Here is a 26997-nt window from a genome sequence, read left to right as displayed (position 1 = left end):
AAACTACTAATATAATTTATGTAGTGCAATACATAACCGCACTGTATTTTAATATTTGTTGCCATTAAAAAACTCAGGAATAATGCATGCTTATGTGTATTTATGTGTTTTATATGCTTCAAACAAATTCAAAGTATAATAAAATGATCATATAAATTAAAAGCTGAAAACAAAATCAGCAAGGCACTACTGCCACTAGCTATAAACTGGCGAGCAAGAGTGCCGCTAGTGGCTAAGAGTATCTTTAAATACTTACTCCATTTGCCCTTGTTGAGCTTCCAGTACATATGTTTACTCCTCTCTGTCTCAATTAATAATTGATCGAGCGCAGTTGACGACAAAGAGGATTCTGTCCAAATATTTACAATTATGAGGTACATAGAAAGTTATGGATTAATTATATTAATCTTATTCCCACAAATAATTTATGAACAGAAACAACAAAAATGATTTTCCTTTTACTTTATTATATAAGCTAAATAATGTCAAAAAAGATTTTGTTTTGACTCATTGGCATTTAGCTATTTGAGGAACCTACGTGACCATGGGGTTTCAAGTGCTCTGATGCGTGGAAGTAGCAGGTTGGAATCCCGTCGTGACCCTGGACTTAGTGCTGTCTTTCGCTGATATCAGTTGTCTGTTCTTCGACTTGACAAGCGTTCATGATCCATTCTTTAAATAGAGCTCACATATATGAATAAATTTAGTTGGACTGATCTATATTTATAGATAGTGCTCTAATTTAGCCAGTCTGTTTTAAAAGTAGTTCAATTTGCGCATAACAATAAACACATCTTATTAAATAAGTCATAAGCTTTTAGAAAATTTATTTTTTGATTACTTTTGCTCCCATTTCACAACAAATTTATTAATTTTACAAATTAAACAATTAATATTCCTTGAAATATAATTACAATTCATAGGTTTAGAAAAGAATATAGTTGGAATGAGACAGAAAAATAGCAATATATATAAATGAAGGGTTTGATAAAATTCATTGGTTGGACACATTTTTCCTAAATGTGATATTTTAACATCAAATTGCTTCTTAGCATTATTTCTCTATAAGTAGATTACAAGATTCCGAAATTTTCACCAGATAATACCTTAATGTACAGAAGCATTATATTGCCTTCATTGAAATTACGTTTTATTAATTAATAAATTTATTATTTTCTTTACCAGAAACAGTTTCTTTGAACAAGTTGGAAGAGTTGCATACCATTATATTGTTCAAAGTCCTTCACATATTATTACAAAAAATATGACAGTACTATATCCATATGAAATCTATAAGTGTAAAAATATTATTTAAATATAAATATGAATGACATTTACGTAAAATATGCATACTTACTCATATTACTCATCATATGTCTGTGGCTATGGCTCATGTTTTCTATTCCTCTTTCCTCTTCATATTGTGCTTTCAGTCTTTCGAGATGCATAGAAGATGGAGAATCTGAAATATAATTGTAGGAATCAGTATTTTTAACTTAATTTAGCTGATACTATCGATAGGATTTTCGAAATTTGACCGACGATTTTCAAAAATTAGTATCAGCAAAATGGTTGAGCTTAAGAAAAATAACTTTGGAGAAAAACATGTGATATAGCATAAATATTTTCTCCCAGAATTTCTGGTTTTATATAAATTTTTTGCAACAGATGGCGTTGCAAATAGATAACGTCTAAATCAAGGATAAAAATTTTGTAGGTTACAAATTCGAAATTTCTGAAATATTTTTATAAATGAAAGTTGCATTATAAAATTTCCACCGACATCCGTAAACTAAAAAACGGACAAAAAGAGTAGCTATTCACAAATAATTGAACCCGGTAACATTTGATCAGTTATCGAACCCACAGTCATGAAAACTTTTGTTATATATATACAATTTAACACATGCATCAAAATGTAACGGAAAAAACTGTTAGAAGATTTTGCAGAGAACTGAAACTAGGAATTTTGAAAGGAAAAATTTATGATTAGCCATATAAATTCGTTAAAATACATTTCTTTCTCAAATTTGAACAGTTTAAGAGTTAGAAATTTTTGAAAACTGTTAGTCTATTTTAGGACACCATGTATTTAAGCAACAGTATCACAAAAAATATTTGAAGATGTGCATGATGTGCGTGATGATCACCCTTAATATGCATTTTTAAAAATTTTTTCAATTATGAATGCAAAATTGTATTTATTTAGGATTCAAAAATTCACATTTAAGTGAAGAAACAAAGCAAAACAATACAAAAATGCCATTAAAATTTTAAGAATTAGACTAAGGAAGAGATAGAACTGAGTTAGTTTTATAATTAGTTAATTTGCACAATATAGTATACATTATTAGTATTAAGTTTTTTATGTTTTTTAGACTGCTAATTAATATAAATATTTTTGAAATAAATATGCAAATATAAAAAATTGCATTTGATGAGTGTTTAAATTTAATGCAAGCATCTTGTTACAAAGATTTTAAATTTTGTGTCAAAAACCTTTTTGTAAGCCTCTCTATTATTGAGGAAATTATTAAACTCTGTAAGTAAGACAATCTAAAAGTTAAATCTCACACACGTTGTTTAAACTTTGTTTAAAAGGATGCAAATTAAAAAGTATTTTTTTAATTGTCTACAAATCTTACAATGAACCAAAATTGCGAAATTAGGGAAACACCACTTTTTAATTGGCAACACATCAGTCATACGCAAAAACACTGGATTTGTTGTTTTTCTTTTTTAAAATTGAACCAAAAATTTTCTGTAGCTCTTTTCCTCGTAAAATATATTTATTGTAATCAGTATTTTTGTCTTAAGATATTGTGGAAGTTAAAAAAGTACGTCAAAAATACGGTAAAAACAAACTTGTCCGCGCATTGACTACAAAATGGTTTTAGATTCACAAAGAGTGATTTAAATAGATTTACAAAGTATTAAATAAATTTAAATTGGGAATTATCAAAGAGATTCACTTAAACAACCACATGGAAAAAAAATTCTGGGGAAAATACTGTAGTTGTATGGTAATGACATTTCTGGTAAAAAAACAAACAATAAATCTGGTTAAAATAAACCAAAATGCACGGTTTTTAAACCATTCGTTTACTAATTTTCCCAATTACAAGGTAACGGTTTACCAGACATTCTGATTTTCAAAATTATAGTTCTTATTTCCCGTATTTCGCAACAAATACAAAACTAAAATGTAAAATTAACCGAATAAAGGGTTTTTAGTCATGCTGGTAACTTCATCAAATTTCACCACATTTAGCGAAATTCATAACATATCATAAAACCATATTTTATTGTTACCTTTACCAAAATCATTACCAAAGCGCTTCGGTAAAAATTACCGAGCTTTTGTTGTTCTAATAGAGACAGAAACACATTCATTTTTACCATATTCTGTTAGTTTTGACTATATTTTTTTTCTTAGTGGGTCTATCGTCTAATTTATACTTAAACTTTATAACATAGTGACTTCTCCGTGTAGTTTGATTTATCACTTACTAGATTTAATGATTTGTTTAGTTACTTTAATTTTAATTTCTTAAAAGAATTAAAAAATTTATTTATTTATTTTCTTTTTATTTTATTTTTTTTTTTTTTTTGCTGTCACCGAATTTTTGGAGGGTTAAGCATCTTTCCAAGATTCCTTGTTCTTTCAACTTCTGTATGATTTTAAGGTTTTTCATGCCCGCTTCTTCAACGGAGATTAAATTGCAGATAGTATTTCTAAATGATTTTACATTTTTATATTTTATATTATTTAATAACCGCCATTGAATAATAGACCCAATTTTTGGGCTTACGACTACTAATGTTCAACTCCGTAGCCTTGCAATTTTGAACCCAATCCAGAAGACAAGGGAACACCTGGATCAAAATTTCAAATTTCAGATGGTGCTTCTAAATGACTTGCAATTTTCAGTGGTTCTCTGGAATATCACAAGCTTAAGAATAAATTAAGTTATGAATTTAGGATTTGTCATGCCTGCTTCGGTAGCGGAGTTTAAATTTCAGATAGTGCATCTATGCGATTTACAATTTTCGGGAGTTCGCTGCAATATCATTGGCTTCAGTTGAGAATTCAATTCCGGTAAAGCTAAAAGATTTAAGCAATATCGTGCATCGAGGAGCTGCAATACTCCCAGTTCTTGAGGGTGACTCTAAAATGATCATTAAAAAAGTGGCTAGTTACAACTAATTTGCTCTACAAAGAATTGAAACGGCCAAAATGTTTTTGAAACTACCTACACATATTTTTTGTAACTAAAGTTTTATTTAATACACACCAACGGTTGCTCTTGACTTCTCTAATTCTGATAAAACCTTATTATCTTGTTCAATCCGAGCTAAGATTCTATCAATTTCAGAAGCAGCTGAGTTGAAAATATTGGATGATGAGATTGGCGATGAAGATGATATCGTTGTTCCGGGGGATTTAAAATTTGTACCTGCACACAAGAAAAATAATTATGTCAAATGTTGGGCATTCTTATATGGGGGGAAACTACTCTACGAGTTGACGGAACAAAGCATGTATCTAATCTAAGGCAAGCAACCGCATTTGGATAATAGTTACAAGGAATAAAAAAAAGTTAAGGTTTTTCTGATATTTGATACATCTACAATCTAAATTAATTTTGTTACAAGAGTTATATGTGTGATGGTGTTCAAATAAATACCTACTTTTGAACTATAACTACTATGAATATTAAAATGTCAAAGATTGTCTTATAGATTAAAAATGTAAACATAGATTCACACACTATGGATAATTTAGTAAATTCACATGATGATTTCAGATAAATATCTACATTTGTATGATATCTACAATACAATTTAAAAATAAAGATTTATCTAATGTTTTCTCCTATGCATGAATGTTTCCTCCAATGCATGTGTGAAATAAACATTTAATTCACACAATACGGTATTGTTAATTGAGCAATGGTGTTGATAGCTACCATGATATGATAGCTACCATGGTATGATAGCTACCATGATTGATAGCTATCATGATATCAAGGTTTGTTTGATATATCAACAAAGTAAAGTTTGTGTTCATATGCGTAAATGAAATTTTTATTCACACAATACGGGTAATATCGACAATACCACACAATTTCGGATAAATACCCACATTTGTAAGACAGTGTGGGGGCGGAGTTATCGACCATGCCAACCTTTATCTATCAAACGGTACCTCGTGATTGAATCAAGTTAGCATGTCTTATATGCCAGTGAATTGATGTTTAATAACCGTAGTGGTAGTTATGCCACAATACTCTCCCACCAGAATTTTATCAGGGATAGAATTTGATGAACTAATACCACTAGTTGCTGTACTTGTGAAAGACCGGGAGAGCTGGGATTAAGGTCATCGGGTTTTTGAGTGCCGAATGTGAGAGGTGTATTAATTTTACGGTCGTAGTCGCTCCTGTGTTGCCTTTAGCAGTCGAGTGTATGCAGGCTGACGTTGTGTATGTTCCAGGCGAGACTGAGCAGCAACAGCGTGAGGAGGTGGATTATGTGGCATTCACAAGTAGCAAGTCAACTGTTAAATGTAGATCATCCATCGAAATAGGCGTTACCAGATCGAAGTGGGCGTTACTGCGTGATCAAATCACGTCCGGAGGTCACCAATGTGGGGGCGGAGTTATCGACCATGACAACTTTTATCTATCAAAAGGTACCTCGTGATTGAATCAGGTTAGCATGTTTTATATACCAGTGAATTAATGTTTAATAACCGTAGTTGTGGTTACGCCACAACAGTTACCTAAACATAAAGATTTACCAAATGTTTCCTCTGATGCATGAGTGAAATAAACATTTTATTTATACAATATGATACTGTTAACTGTGTTATGGTGTTTTAATAAATGCCCACATTTGTATGATAGCTACTATGAATGACAACTATCATGATATTAAGGTTTGTCTGATAGATCAACAGAGTTAACTTCGTGTTCATATGTGTGAATGAACATTTTACTTACACGATACGATACTGTTAACAATGTAAAATTGGCTAATTTAAGATAGATACTCTTATTTGAATAAGTATTTAAAATGAATATTAAAACATAAAATTTGTCTGATGATACTTACATTTAATATATTAAAAATCAAATAAACTCTGCATTAGAAGTTATATGTATCAATGAACATTTTATTCATACAGTATTCTACTGTTAAAAATGCAACAGTGCCTAATTCAAGATAAATACTCACCTTTGAATAATAGTCTTAATGAATATTAAATCAATAAGGCTCTTCTGGTGTTATTCTTAATACTTTAACAATCATGGTCAAATTTGAACAAAAAGTTATACGTATTAACCCCTTGGGGACGGGTGATTCAGAAAAGCATTCGTACAAAATCAGGATCAGGACGTAATTTAATAAAAAACGGTAACTTAAATGCAGTCATTTCTAATTTGACAGACTTACTTTGCTTTTACTTTAATTATTGTTAGTTTAATCATACATATAATCAATGTTAATTCAAAGTATAACTAAATAGTTTTATTTTGAACAAAGTAATGGTGAATTAAATAAATCAAGCAATTATAACTCCTCCCACAAATAAACTGCTAAAGAATTACTTTGATTACCAGTTTTATCTTTCTACTCTGGTTGATACGGTTTTATGCTGGCACGTATTTGTGACAGTCGGCGCGAAAGGGTTAATGAACATATTCACACAATATGATACTGTCAAAAAATATGTATGGTGCAAGAGAATTTTATGCACCTAATTTATTTAATTAGACATCATTTATAATAATTATATGTTTTTGAAACAAAACTTTGAAATTCTACGTCATTACTTGTGAAAAAATCTACTTGTTTAATTTAAATCGAAGAAAAATATTAAGGAGGTATTGTAAAACAATAAATAAGCGAGCTATCAATTTAAATGTTTACATATAAATTAAAAAAAAATATATATAAGTAAGATTAATCTTTACAGTCATAATTTGAAGTTGCATGTTTTCTTAGCTCTTTTAAAATACACTTATAGTCAAAGCTGGCAACTTTAAAAAAAAAAAAAAAAAAAAAAAAAAAAAAAAAAAAAAAAATGGAAGGAAGTAGAAATGTAAGTTTTTCTCTGTTCTGCCTGGAACATTAATTAATTATTCTCATGAAGTTTTGAAATTACATTGGTGTCCAAAACTTAAGCATATTTGATATTTAAATAGTTAAGAAAATATAAGTCCAAATGACGGGAAACGTTACATGCGAAGATAATATATCCTTATACCTCAAGAAAAGACTGCAAAAGGAAGATGCTAATCTCTCTTATTAACAAAAAATTTAAGTTAAGAGAATACAGCCCAAATTTATTGAATTAAATTTCGGTGAAAAAAATTTAAAGTAAATATATTTATTAAAGTAAATAAATTATTAAAATTTAAAATAAATAAAAATTCATTTTTCGGTTAATGGCGGGCACTTGGGTCTATAAATAAATAATATAGTAAGTATTTTTTAATGAGTGTAAGAATTTTTCAATTCACTTAAAAAGCTCTCGAGATATAGTGAATAATCCAAAAAGTAAAATTAACATTAAGGGCTCCAAACTTTGGAGCGTTCTCTTGATCATATTTTCCAGATTGTGGCTGCCCCCTATATTTTTGGGTGTCAGAAATCTGAATCTGCCGAAAAAAAAGGTATGTTTATTCATATTAAGTACGTTTTTGATTGATTTCGTAAGTAAAACATCGTCTGCTCTTATTAATTAGCATATTTGAGATTACCCCATCGAGCCATTAAGATTGAGTCCCAGAACGTGAAAATTTGATCATTAGATCAAAAGTTATTCAGGGTGGGCTGTTTTTTTTGTGCGCAGTACATTGTAACTAATTTCGAAATTGAGTGAGAAAAAATTTTCCTGTTTTCTAAGCAGAGCACAGACAATGAAATATTTCTAATTCAATTTTTTTTAAAATCATTGAATAGTTTTACTACTGTTTTCATTATATTTTTTGTTCACTTTTGTTTAAATATGAAATCAAAATAGAGCATAAAAACAAGATATAGTGAGATAAAAACAGTTAATTTTCTGAATTTCAATTAACTCACCTGTAGTGTTTGAAATAGAATTATAATTTACAAGAGGAACATGAAGATTCCTAGAAACTGAGTTTTCTAATACTGTGGAATGAGAAGTTGAGGAAGATGATGAATGGGGCCGATTTGAACTAAAGATTGTGTCACTGCCAACTAAATAAAGGTCCATTTCTTGATCTAACTTGGAAGCTTCATTAGGTACCTAAAAATGGAGAAAAAAAAATTAGCATAGAAATACATAAAATTACATATAAAAATTCAAGTTACAAATAATTTTTTCCACTGATTTTTAAAAATTTTTCTCTCTCCAAATTTTTGTTTATTTTAAAATGATCTGATTTTAAGTTTCAAGTTTTTACTTAGCATTTAATCAATGTTAAATAAATAATTTCTATGTAGTGTGTAAGTTTGGAACCTTTGAATATATATTGACTTTTAAAGTAAAGATAGTTTAAGACTTTTTCTTCAAATTAAACACTAGAGCCGCGATGACTCAGGGGATGGAGCGTTCGCCTTCCAATGAGGTTAACCGGGTTCGAATCCCAGCAATGACTGGTCAATACGAATTCCGCATCCGGCTAGCACCGACCACAGTGCTGACGTGAGATATCCTCAGTGGTGGATGGATCATGGGTTACCAAATTTTTTCCAATACTTGATCCAGGAGTTTTCTTGTCTTCTGGGTTGGGTTCAAACTTACAAGTTTACGGAGTTGAACATTAGTAGTCGTAAACCCAAATTTGGGTCGGCTGTTCAATGACTGTTATAAAATAAAAATTAAACACTAGAGCGGTGATTGTTTAGAAGACAGAGTGCTCGTCTTCCAATGAGGTGACCCAGATTCGAATCTTAGATATGAAGGGTCGTATGAATTCTGCTCCCTGCTCGCACCATCCTCAGTGCTGAGATAAAATGACTATCACAGTAAAAATTTGTTTTCATATAGTAAAAATCTGTTTTGACTACAGATTTACTTTAAAACTCTTTACGGAGAAAAGTTGATTTCATGTTAAAGTATAGTTGTGAACACAGATTATGTGATCTTGTATTGTAAAAAAGTAAAATAAAATAAGTAAATATGAGTGACAACAATCTACTACTTTGTAACTTTTACGGAAAAAAAGTTATTATATGAAAAAAACCCGTTGAGATTACGGATTTATTCAGCAAGTTTTACGATTTGCATGACCAATTCAGTTTCCCGTTTAAAATCATAAATTTTACGAAATTTATAGCCAAGATAGAAATTTATAGCCAAGATAAATTACTCTTGAAATAAGCTTCTATCACCGCCTAAAATTCTCTTGCGTTCTAGTTGCGTTGCGTTTGCTATAGTTTCACATAGATAAGTGATGGACAACGTATTTCCGGTTTCAGGCGAATATATATATATATATATATATATATATATATATATATATATATATATATATATATATATATATATATATATATATATATATATATATATATATATATATATATATATATATATATATATATATAAAAAGTCAACAAATTTTGTAAACAGTTTTCCCTTTTATTATTCTTTTCTAGCTATTTACTCATTTTTTAAATGTTTCAATACAATAGCATATTTTTGAAAAAAATGCTTAAACTTACATCAGCTGAATGAGATCTATTTGATCGCCAAGCATGTTTGACCTGAGAGCGCCGTAAAGTCGCCATTTCAAGAGCAATTTCCTCATGTAGAACATTTTGCAGTTCACATTTCTTTTGAAGTTCACGAACCTTAGACTGAAGAGAAAAAAAATGATATCGTACATAAGTTGGATATACTATAGAGCAATTTTATCTTTTACAAATGTAATATTTGCAGGCTTTAAATGCATGGTATAAAAATTGACTCAGTAAAAATATAGAGCAGTTTTAATAACTATTTTAAAAATAACTCTTGGTTTTTATTTCAATGCAGTCTATTTTCTTGTAACTCTTAGAAATTTAAAATTTTTCTTAATTTAAAGCTGGCTCTAATGCAAATATTGTGTTACCTCTGTAACATCAGGTTTTCAATTATTTTTAAAAAACGTTTTAGACTGAAAATTTTTAATTTAAAAGTTACTAAAAGTTGGAGTAAATGTACGCCAAGAATTATTTTAATATAATTATTTAAACGACTTGATATTTTTTTGACTGAGATATATGCCTTAAAATATGAGTCTTAAATATGGCATTCGTAAGTGGTGGAAATGACCTACTAATATCTTGCAGATTCATCGACTTCCGTAACATCAAGTTTTAAATTTAAAAAAAAGAACATTTAGATTTAAAACTTTTGAAATAAAAGTTACTAAAAGTTGGAGTAAATGTAAATGATGCCACGAATTATTTTAGCGTAATTATTTAGATGACTTTTTTTGACTGAGATATATGTCTTAAAATATACGCCTTAAATATGGCATTCGGAAGTGGTGAAATTGACCTACTTACAGTGTCATCAAACATATTTGATTCATTATCATCATAACAATTATTAGCAAAATTAACAATCACTCTTTATTCCTTTTTTTTCTAATAATAAAGTTTTAATCTATATTTTAAATTTTTTAACTTATTATGCTATGATTTTTGTAAGCCACGTTAGCAATTTTTTCAAGTATATACTGTCAACGTTATTAAAATAGTTACATGATAATGTATTTCTTCTGACTAAATGCATGTATTTCCCTGAAGTTTCATAGATAGCAGACGTATAAAATTTAATTGATCTTGTGCCAATGTTTTGCCGATTCGGTGGTTGGGGATTATTTTGAGACAATATATGAGTTTATGCTACGATTACAGACATTTTTTATACTCTTAATCAGAATGATCACTATATTTTTACTATTAGCTAAATAATTCAGTGATACAAGTACAGATGAATAATGAAACATATGTATACGCATTCCCTAACATAATTAAAGGAATAATTATTCTCACTAAATTACAACTATAAAACTTTTTCATCACAATAATAATGATCTAAAATAAAGAAATTGAAATCAAAAGTTTTTTTTCTTCTCAAATACCTTAGAATATTTTCAAGATTGAACATTTTGTTTCACCTAAATTTGGAAGGGGTAATAAATGTTCTGAAAAATCTCAGCAGCGTATTTGCTTTTTACTTAAAGTAGAGCACAGGAATAAAATGTCAAATGCAGGTTCAAACCAAAAGTTTTGATTAGAATTGCTTTTGTAACATATTACATTGGGGAACAAATTTTTTGTTGCATTTATGCAAATACTTGGTCTTGTCTAATTCGACCATGGGGATTTCAAATATGAAACTAGTTCTGTTCCTAAAACTACAGATTTTTAAAAAAAATGACATTTTGAGTCTAGTTTTTGCTGAAAAATATAAGTTGGGCATCGATAGCCTGGTTGGTAGAGCACTGAGCCCATGTCAAGAGGTCGTGGGTTCGATTCCAGGCGGCCGAAGACTCCCAGTGTAGTAAATGGTGACTGATGCACGTTAAATCTGTCGAGTCACAAAGTCCTCCATGTTCCCACAACAAATCATACCTTAGGGGTACTGATCCGGGAGTTTCCCTGTCTTCTAGATTTGTATAAAATTACAAGGTTACATTGGTAGTCGTAAACCCAAAATAGGGTGGGCTGTTCGACGACGGTTACTAAATAAAATAAAAATAATACATGTTTAAAAAAGCTATATATAAGAGGGGATAAAGTAAATATTGCCACTAACTTCCAAGGGAGTTGGGACACGTCTTTAGGATTAAAGTTGCATGGAAACTTATGCCCGTAAATGTCATCATACGCAGCTAGGGGTGCTTACCTATTATGACTAGGTCAAAAGCACACGGAGAGGGATTTCATTATGAGGAAGTGCTTCCAGCGGCGTATAATATCATTTACTGGCTAAGGTTTTTCTGCAGTTTTAATCCTGATGATGTGCTCTAATTCCCCAGGACGTTTGTCGCAACTTTTATACGATCCTCTGAAATATTTGACGTTTTTAAACTTCATTTCGGAAAAAACAGACTGAAAATGTCATTAAAGGAGAAATTGGAGCTTGGAGGCAGAAAAAATGATTACAGATTTGAAATTAGCTGTACAAAAATATCTGACATCTGTTGAAAAATCTCATGCAACAGAAAAAATTATTGTATCCCAGTGCAATCTCCTAAAAAGGTGAAATGTTTCATAAAAAGTTTTTTTCTTCTCAAATATGTTCGAATATTTTTTAAATAAATATTTTGTTTTTAATAAATTTAACTGATAGATAAATGAACTGAAAATATCATTAGTGTATTTGCGCTTTATATTTTTTAAAAAAGGCGCTTGGATGAAATGTTAAATGTAGGTTTTAACGCAAGGATACAAAGACTTTTTTTAGATATACTATAATAACGTATGATTATACAGGGTTATTCATAATTCCCTCCGCCTATGAACGCCATTTTTCTTTACTACAACTGGTTTCAGTGGTACATGTTACTGCCATCTACCGGCAACTGCTTAAATTAAAACTTGAGAATACTTTCGGAATAATTTCATATGTTCCTTTTTGCCTTATTCGTCTTCGTTTTTTCAACTATAATTCTTCGAAACCCCGGAGGGAATTATGAATAATCCTGTATTTATGTGTTAAGATTTAACTGTAATCTTTTCTTTATCCATATGGATTTAAATTAATTTATTATTTTTCTATTTCGGAATTATTAGTAGGACATTTACAGCAGCTTTCCTTAAAAACATTTAAAAGTTAACTTTTATTACTTAAGAATTCAAGTGTGTAAGTGTATTTACGAAAACAAGTTTTCTAAAGGGGAGGTTAAGGACACGGAAGTTCTGTATTCTTTAAAAATAAATGAAGGTATTTACCTCAAGAGATTGTATTGTTTCTTGGGCATTCTGTTTTTCGGTTTTACTGACGTAGTGATGGTGACGGATTTCGTCTTGTTTTCTATGTAACTCTGCGACAGCATCTGCATATTGTTTTTCAAGCTCTTTCCGCCTGTCAGCGGTCTCTTGCATATGCTAGAAAAAAAGTAATACACAGTTTAAGGCTAAGCTCTGATCAATTTACAGCTAAATGGCAGGTCAACTTTGAGATTAATTTTAATGTATAAAATATAAGATAAAAATAATAAGAATATAACTTGACAAAATCATGTCATAAACTAGCGAACATACATAAATTTCGAATATAATTAACATATTAAGTAAGTAATATATGCCACTTAATTGTGTGCATTTATGTTTCTGTTACTTTATTTCAATTTCAGACTCGACAAATAGAAATAATTTTGCCTTTATTTAAAAAGTTAATTATAACAAGTTTATAATAACAATATACGGATCAATTCTTGATAAGAATGATTTCGTTTAACCTGATATATGAAGCATCAATAAGAGATGCAGAAAAAAAAATAAATACATGTATGCATTGGAAAAAATTCCGAAACAAATTATGGTATAAAGTTTCGGAACTTTGGGTGCATCATCCGTAAAATTCATTCTTACCGTAAAATATTTTACCGTAATTTTTACAGTGATATTTATTTAATTAGAGGTATTCAGTGTTGTTACGAAAATTATTGTAAAAATAACGGTATATCAGATTTTTTGTATCGTATCACGTTCTGTTAAAAATGGATTTGACGGTAAAAAGTACAGACACTCCGAGTGCCGGTACTTTCTACCGTAATTCGATCCAGAATGTTTTACAGTGTATGAACATTGAGTTCATTACTATGACCAGTAAATGTATACTATATTCATTCGTTTGATAGATCGTTTTTTGTCAAGCTGGGTAACGAAATGCAAGTCAGTGTTCCTTTGTTTAAGCTAATTTTTTAATTATTATTTTATAAATGTTTTTGAAAATTACGTAAATTATATAAATTGGTGAATAAATGTAGTATATATTTTAAATTTTAAAACTGAGAAATTTGATTTAATTTCAGTTATTTTTTGAAAAAATCTATACAACAAAAGGCAAATTTAAATTGGTACGCTCATACACCATAAAAAATTTCGGATAAAATTACAGAAAAATATATTGGTATCCTGAGTGCCGGTAATTTTTTCCGTAAAACCCATTTTACCGTAAAATTTCCCAGAACAAAAAAATCTGATATAACGAAATTTATACAGTAATATTTACTGAATCTTTGTAATTAAATAAATATTAACATAAAAATTGCGATGTAAGTGCATTTTTTAGAAGCTGCACACAGGGTGCTATTACTTTTTATTATAATTTTGTCCGGAGTTTTTTTTATAGAGTATTATATAGTGTATAAAATTATGTGCTTAGAAATTTGACATTATTTTTATTTATTGATGTAATATTTGTTTTCTTAAACTCAAAAGTTTGGTTTTCATACTTAAACGCACTTGTGTCAAATGTAAGTATTTCGATAAAAGTATTAGTGTTTCAGTAACATAATTACAATGTGCTCATATTTATTGCTATAACTAAAATAAAAAAGAGTGCTATTATTCCATTAGTACCTTAATAAGAGCCTCCAGATTGTTGGATTTGCCTTGTTGGCTTTCTGCTTCAGATTTAGCCAGGGTGGACTGACTTTCAGTGGATTCAACGCTATTCAAAATCTCTAAACATTCTTCGTTTTTCTATCGAAGAAAAACAAATTTAAAAGTTGTTTAGAATGTTAACAGAATTAAAAATCTAATATTAAAAAAATAAAACAATAGTTTAAAAGTTCTTAGTTTTGGAAAAGATAGCAAGACTGTAAGTTCGAAGTTCAAGTTATAACTTTAAATTTTTTTTGAATAAAAGAGTCAATTTTTAAAAATAGTTTTATTAGTTTATAGAAATATCTCAGGAAAATAAATATAATGCAACTATTTGAAATTCTTAGAGTTTTTCTGCTGCTTTTAAAAAGCTTGAATAAAAAGCTGTTTCGTTGGCAATCACTAAAATTTTTTTTGGAGCAATTGTGAACTTTAAAGCTTTTTTTAAACTCAATTAACTAGTTATACTTATTGACGAAATCGTTATGCTTGGAAAAACGCTTTTGTGTTTGGTATGCTTAGTTAAACAGAACAATAAGTGTGAATAAAAATATTGTTTCTTAATGTAAGAAATGTATAAGAAAATAACATGTATAATAACATAGGGGAGGCGAGAAGGATTTAGGAAGACAGGAAATGATGGAAAACGAGATTGAATACCTCATTCGTCATAGGGAAGGAAAAGAGATGACAATGAAACGAATGTATAACTAGAATTTAAATTTTGACCTAATCCAAGCGTTTGAACCGAATTACGCAAAGACTTTTATTACAAATATTCATTTTTCACTAAGCATTTTTTGAAATTAAAATTAACTTTCTTTGTATAAACCTATGTTTGGGTAGTATACAGAGAAAAAATATTCTGCTATAACTACCGTACTATAATGTAGTGACACTTCTGAAAAAAAAAAAAACAATATACAAAAATAAAACCGAAATTCGTGGTATCTAAATCATTCATTTTGTAATTTACCTGTTTACATTTTAACGGCTTACCGGAAAAATTGGCCTTCAAACTTATAGTTCTTATTACTACACATTTAATAAAAAATACATAGCTGGAAAGCTTGTTTCGCCATATAAATGTTTTTGTGCCATCCTCTAAGGTATCATGATAAAATTACCAGATTTCATATTATAAAACCATATTTTATTGTCAATTTCATCGAAATCATTAACAAAGTGCTTTGGTAAAAATTACCGAGCTTTTTGGCGTTCCCAAGGAGCTTTTTGTAGAGTTCCCATTTGGTAGCAACATGGTACATTTCACCATATTTTTGTAGTTTTGAGCGTACTTATTTTTTCATTTTTTCTCAGCGTAAATGTGTTAGATTATTTGTGTCTTGTGTTTTTTATTCTTATTAACAAAATTTTACATAATAGGGGAACACGTAATTTTATTGCACTAATCTACTAAAAATAGTATTTAAGTTGTCGTTTTTTTTGTTAAAAATGCAGGTAATGACTTACGTTATCAAAATGTAAAAACTGTTCAGAATTACAAATTTGATTTTTGTCCTGAGTATTAAACAAAACAAGCAACCTGTGCTCCTGAAAATAAATATAGAAAATGCACATTTAAACGTTTTTAATATTATAAAATAAAGTAAAGATGGATTAAAATTCTATTTATTTGAAAAAAACTTGTTGCTGAATAATAATTTGAAGTATAATAATCTTACCAGATTGGCGCACAGGTGCTGCTTGTTATTCAGTTCCTGTTTCAGCTGTTGAACTTCGAAATCTTTTCTTTGTAAACGAATTTCCTGAGTAAAGAAGATATAGATATTTTACTAACATAGTATTGGCTATAAAAAATTTAATTTTATATGCTATTAGAAATGTCTCGAAAAAAAGTTATGTAACAATTTATTTAATTGTTATTTTACCATATTCAAACAAATCTTTCAAGTAACCATAAATAAGACGGTATTTTAACTGTTAACAGTGAGAAAAACCTTAGATTTACAGGCTTCACCTAATACGAAAACCACTTAGTTCCTTGTAATTGGTTACAGATTGCAGTCGAGAGGGTTAATCTGTTTCTCTCATGACCGACAGAACGTGAGTTCAAGTCCCAACGTTGACAAACGTTATATTTTCAGGCATGATCTAAACCGATTATATATATAATAACAAAGGTTTAAATTAGTGAATTCTTTTTGAACTAAAATGGAATAACCATTGATGTTTAATCGTTAATTGATATTCAATCCGGTAACTAAAATTAACTTTGATTTAATTTTGTTTTTGACATAAAGTGAGATTTTCATTTTTCTAGAACAGAGTGACTTTTGTAATTAACATGTGCAAAAAGAGGAATTTTAGAATTTAAGGAAATCCTTCTTTATTTTTCTTAAAATTAGCTGTTGAAAAATAATTACACAATTCTTTTTCTTTAAAGCTAAAATTCAAGCCAGAATGGATGATCATTGCAAATAAAAGATAGCGTGAAATTATCTGGTTAGTCTCTTTAAATATTGTTTTGCAATCATTTTTCAGAAGAAAAAAATGCGAGGTTAGGGAATGACTGCAAAATTTGAAAATTGAAGCTTTAATGATTTGTCTTTTTCACATGAAAAATATTTTTACGAAATAATGATATGAAAGTTTTGTCATGTTTTTGTATGTTTTTAAAAACATAAAAAGGAAAAAAGAATGACCTCGGTGTTGAAACAAAGCCAAACAGGCTTGCAACATTTGAAATCATTGGTCTGATAAAATAATATTTATTCGGTTTAAGTCTAAAGAGTATATTTTAATGATAAAAGAGAAATAAGTGAAAAAAACATACTTTGACCAGACTGGAATAGTTTATGAACTATCTGGTATTTAAACTAAACTTCTATACAAAACTAACTGAATAGACTTTGTATCAGACTAAGTTTAAGAATTATCTGGCATTTATACTAAACTTCTTCACTAAACTGTATATTTATATTAAAATTCAAACTTTACATTAATCATAGATTCTCATAAATTAGATTTCCACTTCAGTTGTTATGCATCGAACATTACAATCTACTTACTGCATCTTGCAAGTCATTTGATGTCCTCAATAGCTCTTCTAACTTTTGTCTCAGTGTTTCATTATTTTTCTTTAGAGCTTCATACTGAGCAATGTCTATAACGGAAGTTCGTCGAGCAGTCTGAAAAGTATAAATTATCAATTTAAACTTAAAGTTTTTTTTTTTTATGTAGAAATGAATAAATTTAAAATATAAAAGTCTTATAATGCAATGAAGTTTAAATTTTTTCTTTTCTTTTTTTTGTTCACAACAGTAAATTTATTAATATATTAGAAGAAAAATTTCCCGATGAACCATTACATTCAATATATTTTATAGGAAACTAAATATGAAATAATGAAAATATTTACTTATGCGATCGTTGATGATAAGTAAAGGAAAGAATGATACAAATAAAAAAAAAACATTTTCTAATTTTAATCGAAAGATTTAATGATTAATGATTTTTGTAGAAATGAGTAAATTTAAAATATAAAAGTCTTATAATGCAACGAAGCTCAAATTCTGTTTTTTTTGTTCACAACAGTAAATTTATTAATATATTAGAAGAAAAATTTCTCGATGAACCATTACATTCAATATATTTTATAGTAAACTAAATATGAAATAATGAAAACATTTACTTATGCGATCTTTGATGATTAAGTAAAGGAAAGAATGATACAAATAAATAAAAACATTTTCTAATTTTAATCGAAAGATTTAATGATTAATGATTTTTGTAGAAATGAGTAAATTTAAAATATAAAAGTCTTATAATGCAACGAAGCTCAAATTCTATTTTTTTTGTTCACAACAGTAAATTTATTAATATATTAGAAGAAAAATTTCTCGATGAACCATTACATTCAATATATTTTATAGGAAACTAAATATGAAATAATGAAAACATTTACTTATGCGATCATTGATGATTAAGTAAAGGAAAGAATGATACAAATAAATAAAAACATTTTCAAATTTTAATCGAATGATTTAATGATTAATGATTTTTAAATCTTTTTAGGTAAAAACAGTATGAATAAATTTTTTGAAGTATCCTTTATTTTTTAATAAAATGGAAAAATTGATAAGCTTGAAAACAATATGTTTCGTAAGTTTCAATTATTTATATTTAAAAATAAATTTTTGATTAAATATTTATTCGTCTCTTTCGGAATTACAAAGAGGGATTTTTACTTGATAATTAGTAGTGGATTTTTAAGGTAGAAATGAAATAATGGAAATATTGCTTCTTTATACATTTTATTGCTATTTTTTTTCTCCAAATTTAATGGGATGTAACATTTATGTAACAAATACTTCATCACAATTCCGTTCATTTTAAATTATTCTTCACATATTCAAGATGAACTGTGAAAATGTTCAAGCAAATAAAAGGAAAATTAAACTCTTCATGCTAGTTAGAGGGCAATAGAACAGAAAATAAGCTAAATTATGATAAATTAATAATGACTTTAAATTTTTTAAAATACTTCAGTTCTACGTTTCTCAAGAACAACATTATTCAACTTGAAGTATCAAACGTTACTACAACTGTAAATATTAAAATTATCAAAGTAATTAGTTTGTTTTAGGAAATTAAAAGAAAGTATCACTAATTTCTTTCTATTAAATTGATCTTGAAAAGTGGTTTAACGAGAAATGGTACAATTGCATTGTCAGGTTTTAACTTTAACTTTTCTCTGATTTTGTTTGCAAATAACTTTGATTTGCAGTTGTAATATTTCATAGTTATGCACTGTAAAAACTCCAGATCAAATTACGGTAAAATCTATTTTTACTGAAACATGTCACGGAACAAAAATATAACATAGCGTAATTTCTGTAGTATGATATTTTACGGTAAAATTTGCGGTAAAAGTGCCAATACTTTATGAAAAAATGGTCTGCCAGATTTTTTTTTAAAAAAATAAAACGCGTACTTATAAAATTATATTGGATGAAACTCAATTTTTGAAAACTGCTTAAATTAGATTTTATTTTACTACAGCTTTTAGTGCAAAAATTTTATTACACATATTATTTTCAAAAGTGTTCTTAGCAATTAGTATTGAAAAAAATTGATAATCTGAGTCTCGTGAAGATTTTTCAGTTAGACGATGCATACTTTTAAAAACTGTTCCAAGTGATTTTCATTCAAAAAGTTGAATTATTATAAGTGAGGATTAACTTTTAAGAACTTTTAGCATTTTTATTAAATTATTTCAAATGATACTTAAAAAAACCTATCATAACAAAAATTTGAAAGGAACAGAAATATATATTATATCTGAAAGCCAAATAAATTTTTTTTTTATTTAGAAATTGAAGTTAACCCACTGGTGGTTTAGCAAATGGGCAAAATTGGGAGAATGTTTCTTCACTATTCATTTTTTTCTTTTCTAATGACATGGAAAACCCGTTTTTGCTATGTGGAAAATACTCCAGTGTAAAATGCCACTTTTTGTGCGCAAAACCGTCAATGGTTTAAGTATATTATGATAAATGATAAAAAAAAATTTGCAGTAGCTTTTCTTATTATTTTTAAATACAGAAAATGTTTAGCACTTATGTTTCCTTTTTTTTAAAAAAAGGTGCTTTTCTAAAATTTTCAAAATTTTCTATGTATCTGTAGAATCAATTGACTTTAAACGCTTTCAGAGATGGGGTATAACAATATAATCGATTTATCTATACTCAAAGAACAGCTACTATTGTATTACTTAGAGATCAATAGTTTGAGAACGACAGCTGCCAAAAAAGCCGGGAATGGAGCCAGATTTTTCTATTCATGAGCTATTACAGTAAAAAAAAAAACCGGGAATATAATCTTCGCCTCATCCCAATTTTGGTAATTTATCAATATCAAACAATGCAAGAGACAATCTCCGTCCAAGTTTGCTTCAGAAGGATTTTTTTATGATAAATTTAAATATTTTATAGCTTACGAAAGCAGTTTCAAAAAATTTAAGTTATAATGATGACATATGTTAATTTGCCATTGTTGTAATGCAACAAAGTGTTTTCATAACGGAATTATTAATCTTTTAAGAAACTTAAAAAATTAGTTTTTACTACGCCATTATTATTAAAAACACTATAATTTTTAAATTCTATTAAATGTTTAATGACATAGTAGTCATGTCATCATTATTTAAAAGGAAATGTTATTATTTTTTGCTCGTGTTATTCGTTGTGTTGCATTTGGGAATGCTGCTGTGATGTTTTTCTAACTCGTGGTTTTAAATTATACCAAAATATAGCAATTAAAAATAACAAATCAATTATTATAACAGCATATAGCAAATTATAAAAAAGTATTTAAATGGTTTAGAACAAATATAAATGTTCCTATGTTACGGTTATGATTTTGAAGCTTTGTTGTACAGCCAATAGCTTTTTAAAAACTAAATCAATAGAATCTTGGAGAAAAAAAAATGTTAAAATTACTGCATTTTATGATAATGAAGTTTCTGGTAAAAAAAAAACCCTCGTAATTCTTGATAATTGGTTAATAAAATAAAAATATATGGTAATTAAATCATTCATTCGGTAATTTTCCGTTCATATGGTAACGGTTTTTCAGAAATTCTGGTTTTCAAAATTATAGTTCGCAGAATCTCATATTTAGCAAAAAAAAACAAAAAAAAAAAACATAACATACATGCATAAGTAGATTTGACCAAAGAAATGGTTTTTATGCCATGTTTTATGGTATTGTGATAAAATTACTAAATATTTCCACATTTACCAAAATTTATCATACATTATAAAACCATATTTTATGGTTAATTTTATCAAAATCAGTATCAAAGAGCTTCGATAAAAATTACCGAAATTTTTGGCGTATTAGAGCCAATTTTACATATTCTGGTTATTCTGACTATACATTTTTTCTCTGTTTAAGACTTTTCCAGTACTAAATGCTGTTAATATTGAATAAACATCAGCTCCTTTATTTTTTATCTTTCTGTTTTTACACTGTATTTATTTTTAAATTTTTAATTTGAAATTTTATCATTTCAGAATGTTACTTTGTGACTATTAGATTGAGCTTTAGATTTTTTTTACTTTTCCTACCTATTGTAACTATTTATTATCAATTCAAATTATTGCCATTTAAATATTATTGTCATTTAAATTAAAAAATAAAATAAAAACTTGTTTATTAATTTGAAATACCAGTATATTTAGCTTCCTACTGTAGGATACTTGAAGACGTTCCTTAACCTGTTGTTTTACCTGTCGAAAAAAGTAGTTTTTTCTCTTGTTCTTCAATAAATGCTTCACATTGAAAAATTTTTATTTTTTATTCAACTTTGATAAATACTTAAAATTATTCAAAAAACAAACTATAATGCCAAACAAACTAACGCCAGCAACAAGAATGAAATTGTTTGTACAAAAATCCACTTTATTAGCTTTTAAAGAAACCAAAGACCATATTATTTATCAATTAATATAAGTAGTATTATAACGATTCTAAACCTACTGACAGCTGTTTTTTCTTTTTAAAATTAAAGACGTCATTGTACCAGAGATTAAATTTGCTTCAGTAAGAAAATATCTTTTTTCTCAGTTTCTAACAGCTTATTATTATAAATTTATAAAAGTAAGCTTCATCAGTAGGCTCTGTTATGTGCTCTTGTAACATATTTTTATATCATATAGTTATTTATATTATATTATATGCTGGCATAGGTATTTTTCACGTTTCGTTCAAGTACATAGCAGGTTTTGCGTTTAGGTTGCTAATCTCCATTTTTACTAATTACAAACTACATGAAGGAAAAAATTCCTGCAGAATTACCGCACTATAAAGACATTTCTGATAAAAAAAAATTCATATTTTTTGTAACAAAACTGAAGTATACAGTATTTAAACCATTCATTTGTTAGTTGTTCTGTTCATATGATTTTCAAAATTGTAGTTCTTATTACCACACGTTTAGTAAAAATACAAAACTGAAAAATAAATTTAAAAGAAATAAATGATTTTCATGTTATGCGCTAAAAAACCGTAATAAAAATATAAAATTCCGACCAGATTTATCAAATTTCGGACACATATTATAAAGTAATATTTTACTGTAATTTTACAAAAGTCACAGCTAAAGAGGGCCGGTAAAAACTAAAGTGCTTTTTGGTGTTGATTTAGAGCTAGAAAAACGGAAAAATTTTATCTTATTCTGGTAGTTTTGATCATAATTTTTTTCTCAGTGCATAAAGATGCAGGGTCGCGTAAAAATTATTCTGAAAAAAAAAAAAAGACTCGACCAGAAAAAAAACCCTATTCTAGGTGACATACCATATTATGTTTAAAAAAGGGACTGTATTTTAATTGTGGTTAAAAGATTTATATTTAAAATTATTTTCTAGCCAAGGTAATTGTCTGGTGTAAACTATTTCTTTTTAAAAAATTACAGGATGAACTCTCAAATTGTCGCATAAACACAATATATATAGAATTTTTATGTTTTGAAAAAGCTAATCAACTTGTGACTTGAAAAAGCTAACCATCTTATCTTTCTAGCAGCCTAAAATTCTATGAAAATTTCCTATGAAATGAAGAGAAAAATAATAAATATGTTATTCGAAAAATTTATGAATGATTTTAGTTATTTAATGGTTATACTGTCAGCATATATGGTAAGCAATGAATGGGCCAGAGATGTTTATTGTCGGTAAAAGGGTTTATAACTAAAGGTCAGGGCACGTATTTTACCCTTCTTTATTTGTTCTGCTTGTACATTTTAAAACTAAAAATTTTTTTAAATTGAAATTAATTTAAAAAATAGATTGAAAGTTAGATTTAATTACGTTAGTAAATGCTCGTTAGTTGATCAGATGAACCAAATTTTGTTCGAAAATTAAAAAAGAACTTACATTATTTTACGGAAACTATAACTCCAGAAATATCTAACAAAGCTAAAATACGATTGATGGTACCTTTTTACGACGACTCGTTTAATTATGTTTTCACCTGAAGAAAAAAAACACAAAATAGAATTAGATCGGGAAAAAAAATTAATTTCGGAAAACAAGGAAAGGAATAAGTTTGAGAGGCAACGCGACTATATATAACTAAAGCTCAGGACACGTATTTTACCCGTATTTATTTGTTCTGCTTGTATTTTTTAAAAATAAATAAATTTTTAAAGTGAAAATAATTAAAAAAATAAATAAAAAGTTAATTTTAATTATGTTAGTAAATGCTCGTTAGTTGATCAGATGAGCCAAATTTTGGTAGAAAATTAAAACGAACTTACATTATTTTACGGAAACTATAACTCTAGAAATATCTAACAAAGCTGAAATACGATTGATGGTATCTTTTTACGACGATTCGTTTAATCATGTTTTCACCCGAAAAAAAAAATAGAATTAGATCGGGAAAAAAAATTAATTTCGAAAAACAAGGAAAGGAATAAGTTTGAGAGGCAACGCGACTATATGTAACTAAAGCTCAGGACACGTATTTTACTCGTCTTTATTTGTTCTGTTTGTATTTTTTAAAACTAAGCAAATTTTTAAATTGAAATTAATTAAAAAAAATAAATTAAAAGTTAGTTTAAATTATATTAGTTAATGCTCGTTGATTGATCAGATGAGCCAAATTTTGTTAGAAAATTAAAACGAACTTACATTATTTTACGGAAACTATAACTCTAGAAATATCTAACAAAGCTAAAATACGATTGATGGTATCTTTTTGCGACGACTCGTTTAATTATGTTTTCACCCGAAAAAAAAAAACAACATAAAATAGAATTAAATCGGAAAAAAAAAATTCATTTCGAAAAACATGAAAAGGAATAAGTTTGAGAGGCAACGCGCCGCATTTATTGATAAAACAAAATACCAGTTTATATAAACCTAAAAGGAAACAAACTCGATTTCTCGAACATTTAAGAGAAGAAAGGGGATCGCTGAACGCAGTGATCCAGATCTGGCAGAGTGCCATGAAAATTGCTAGAGCTTCCCCGTTCCTCTTTTACGGAGTCAATAAAGATAGAAAACACCAAGAAAAGTAAAAAGAGAATCAAGAAAAGACGCCTAGCAGGCTAGGCGGATTGAAGCGGCAGACGAAAAATTCGCAGTGACAGACATGCCGCTGCTACTCTTATAACAACTGAGCAATAGGCTGCAAATAAAGCATTCTCTTTTTTGATGCTGGGAGTGTTGAAAAAACAACTTGTTTTTTCCCCATTGGCACTTTACTACTTGTGATGTTTGGTGCAGTTGCCAAATGCATTTACAAGAATAATTTTCCGGTGTGGAAGATATAAGCGAAAAATGGTTACTTTTTACATTGTTTTGTTGATGCATTCTGAAGTGGAATATAATTTGTATTCATAAGCAGTCTGGATTATTTAGAATAAAAATATTTAGATTGAAATGTTGTGTATAATTTAGTCATTCGAAATTTTACAAGCATAAGTTTATTGCAGGAATACAACAGCGTAATTTTAGAAACGATATGATGGTTAGATAAAACGATATTATTAAGCCTATGCAATTTTATTTTACATTTCTACATGAATGCTGTAGTTAATTATTTATAGTCTTCATACCATTTCATTGAATTAATTTTATTCTACAAATTTTTCATTAGTTAAATTTCGTTAAATTTAAAAGCTATATTTAACGTTAGACATGTATTTAAAATAAACTCAGTGGTGCGACAGCCCATAGAGGGCCAAGGCCTACTGTGCCCATCTCAGTTTTCTTGACCTTGGGCTCTGGGGTGTAGGAGTAGATGTTCCGGTTAGGTGGTCAGCCGAACGCGAAACCCCTAGTGTTTAGTTCCCAAGCATGCTTGGTACTCATTTATCGACCCACTGAAGGGATGAAAGGCTGAGTCAACCTTGCCCGGGCCGAGGATCGAACCCAGAACCTGTGGCACGGGAGCGCAAAGAGCTACTACTTAGCCACCGGGCGTCTAGACATGTATTTAACTAAGCAATTTTGAGAAATAAAAATTTTTAAAAGCAAATAATAATTAGCGTAAAAAAATAATTTTAGAGCGTTTCTACCAGGAATGAATTATATTATTTATTTTTAATCATAAATTTAGGCATATAAACGAATAAAACTCTATGGAACAAATTTTCGTTGCAGATATATACAAATACTTGATCGTGTTTAATTCGGGTGTGGGGATTCCAAATCTGAAATTATTTTTGCTCCTAAAGCTACAAATTTTTCTTTAATTTAATTAATTTGACAAATGAATTGCTCAGAAACACATAAGGAAAGAGTTCATTATAGAGAAGCTCTCTTAGCAGCGTATGATGACATTGCAGTGCATAGGCTTCTCTGTTATTTTAATCCAGATGATGTGCCCTATCTTCCCTAGAAGTTTGTCGCAACATTTATGTGACTCTCTGTTATACACCGAAGAGCCATTACATTATGACCACCCTCTATCTATAACAATGGGCCCAGGTTTTCATGGTTTCTCGCCAGGAGCAATGATTTCATGGGGCACATTAGGACCCATAATCCTCATAGAACAATCCCTGACGTCTGTAAGCTACTTGAACATAGTTGCAGACCAGGTTCACCCATTCATGGCAACAGTTTTTCCGGTGTTTACCAACAGGATAATGTACCATGTCATAAGGGTCGAATCATCGAGAACATTCCAGTGACTTTCAAGTCATGTCTGGGCCCCCAAATTCACCTGACCTTAATCCAATAGAGCATTTGTGGTCCTACTTGGAAAACCAAATTCGTGCTGCCTCGCTACCCCCTCGCAATGTGAAGGAATTGCAGGACCAGTTAGTGAGTGTTTGGTACCAGATACCTCAGACTACATATCAGCACCTTATGGAATCAATGCCACGGCGGGTGCTAGAAATTTTGAGGGCTAAAGGTGGTCACACATGTTATTAGCAGGGTTATTAGATGGTCCTACATGTTAATGTCATTTTTTGGAAGAAAAAAACTGTAGCTTGGAGAAAGAAATCAAGGGCATTTTTGAAATCAGCTATACGAAAGTATCTAAGATCTGTTAAAAAATCTCATTTAACAAAATCGGGTTAACATGTGTTATATATATTAGTGAATTGGAATTTAATAGTTGTAGTGGTAGTTACGTTACATTGCTCGCCCGTCAGAATTTTAACTGCGATAGAATTTGATGAGCGAATACCGCAAGTTGATTCATTACTGTTTTGCGAGTGGCCGGAGAGCTGTATCAGTATCACGGTTGTGAGATTGGTAGCTCCTGTGCTTCAGTTAACAGTCGAGTGTGTACAGGTCTCCGTAGTGTGTAATCGAGATTGAGTAGCAACAGCGTTAGGAGGACAATGTCGCAGTCACGAATAGCAAGTTAACTGTTTATTGTGAATAATCCATAGAACTAGGTGCGTTTAAATCGAAGTGAGTG

The 26997-nt window shown here is 28.9% G+C and overlaps 1 protein-coding gene across 8 annotated transcripts in view; it reads right to left on the bottom strand.

Moving 5' to 3' along the window:
* The window catches only part of LOC107442660 (RIMS-binding protein 2), a 193179-nt gene that overhangs the window by 38504 nt on the left and 127678 nt on the right, over positions 1–26997 (bottom strand). For 6 of the 8 annotated variants that reach the window (XM_087159135.1, XM_087159138.1, XM_087159136.1 and 3 more), the window contains 9 exons: positions 17622–17741; positions 16275–16358; positions 16063–16143; positions 14566–14688; positions 12931–13086; positions 9706–9840; positions 8095–8284; positions 4296–4457; positions 1358–1462 (listed from right to left, as the gene is read on the bottom strand). In XM_087159135.1, the coding sequence (XP_087015261.1) occupies positions 1358–1462; positions 4296–4457; positions 8095–8284; positions 9706–9840; positions 12931–13086; positions 14566–14688; positions 16063–16143; positions 16275–16358; positions 17622–17741 (1156 nt within the window). The remainder of the gene's footprint in view (positions 1–1357; positions 1463–4295; positions 4458–8094; positions 8285–9705; positions 9841–12930; positions 13087–14565; positions 14689–16062; positions 16144–16274; positions 16359–17621; positions 17742–26997) is intronic. The other 2 variants (XM_087159137.1, XM_071178489.2) reach the window with 2 other exon arrangements.

Source organism: Parasteatoda tepidariorum, chromosome 3 (genome assembly GCF_982258835.1).
Source record: "Parasteatoda tepidariorum strain Cologne lab strain chromosome 3, Ptep-v5.0, whole genome shotgun sequence".
Classification (NCBI taxonomy): Eukaryota; Metazoa; Arthropoda; class Arachnida; order Araneae; family Theridiidae; genus Parasteatoda; species Parasteatoda tepidariorum.
Note: the sequence above shows the minus strand (reverse complement) of the source record. Positions and strands in the feature narration are given on the sequence as shown.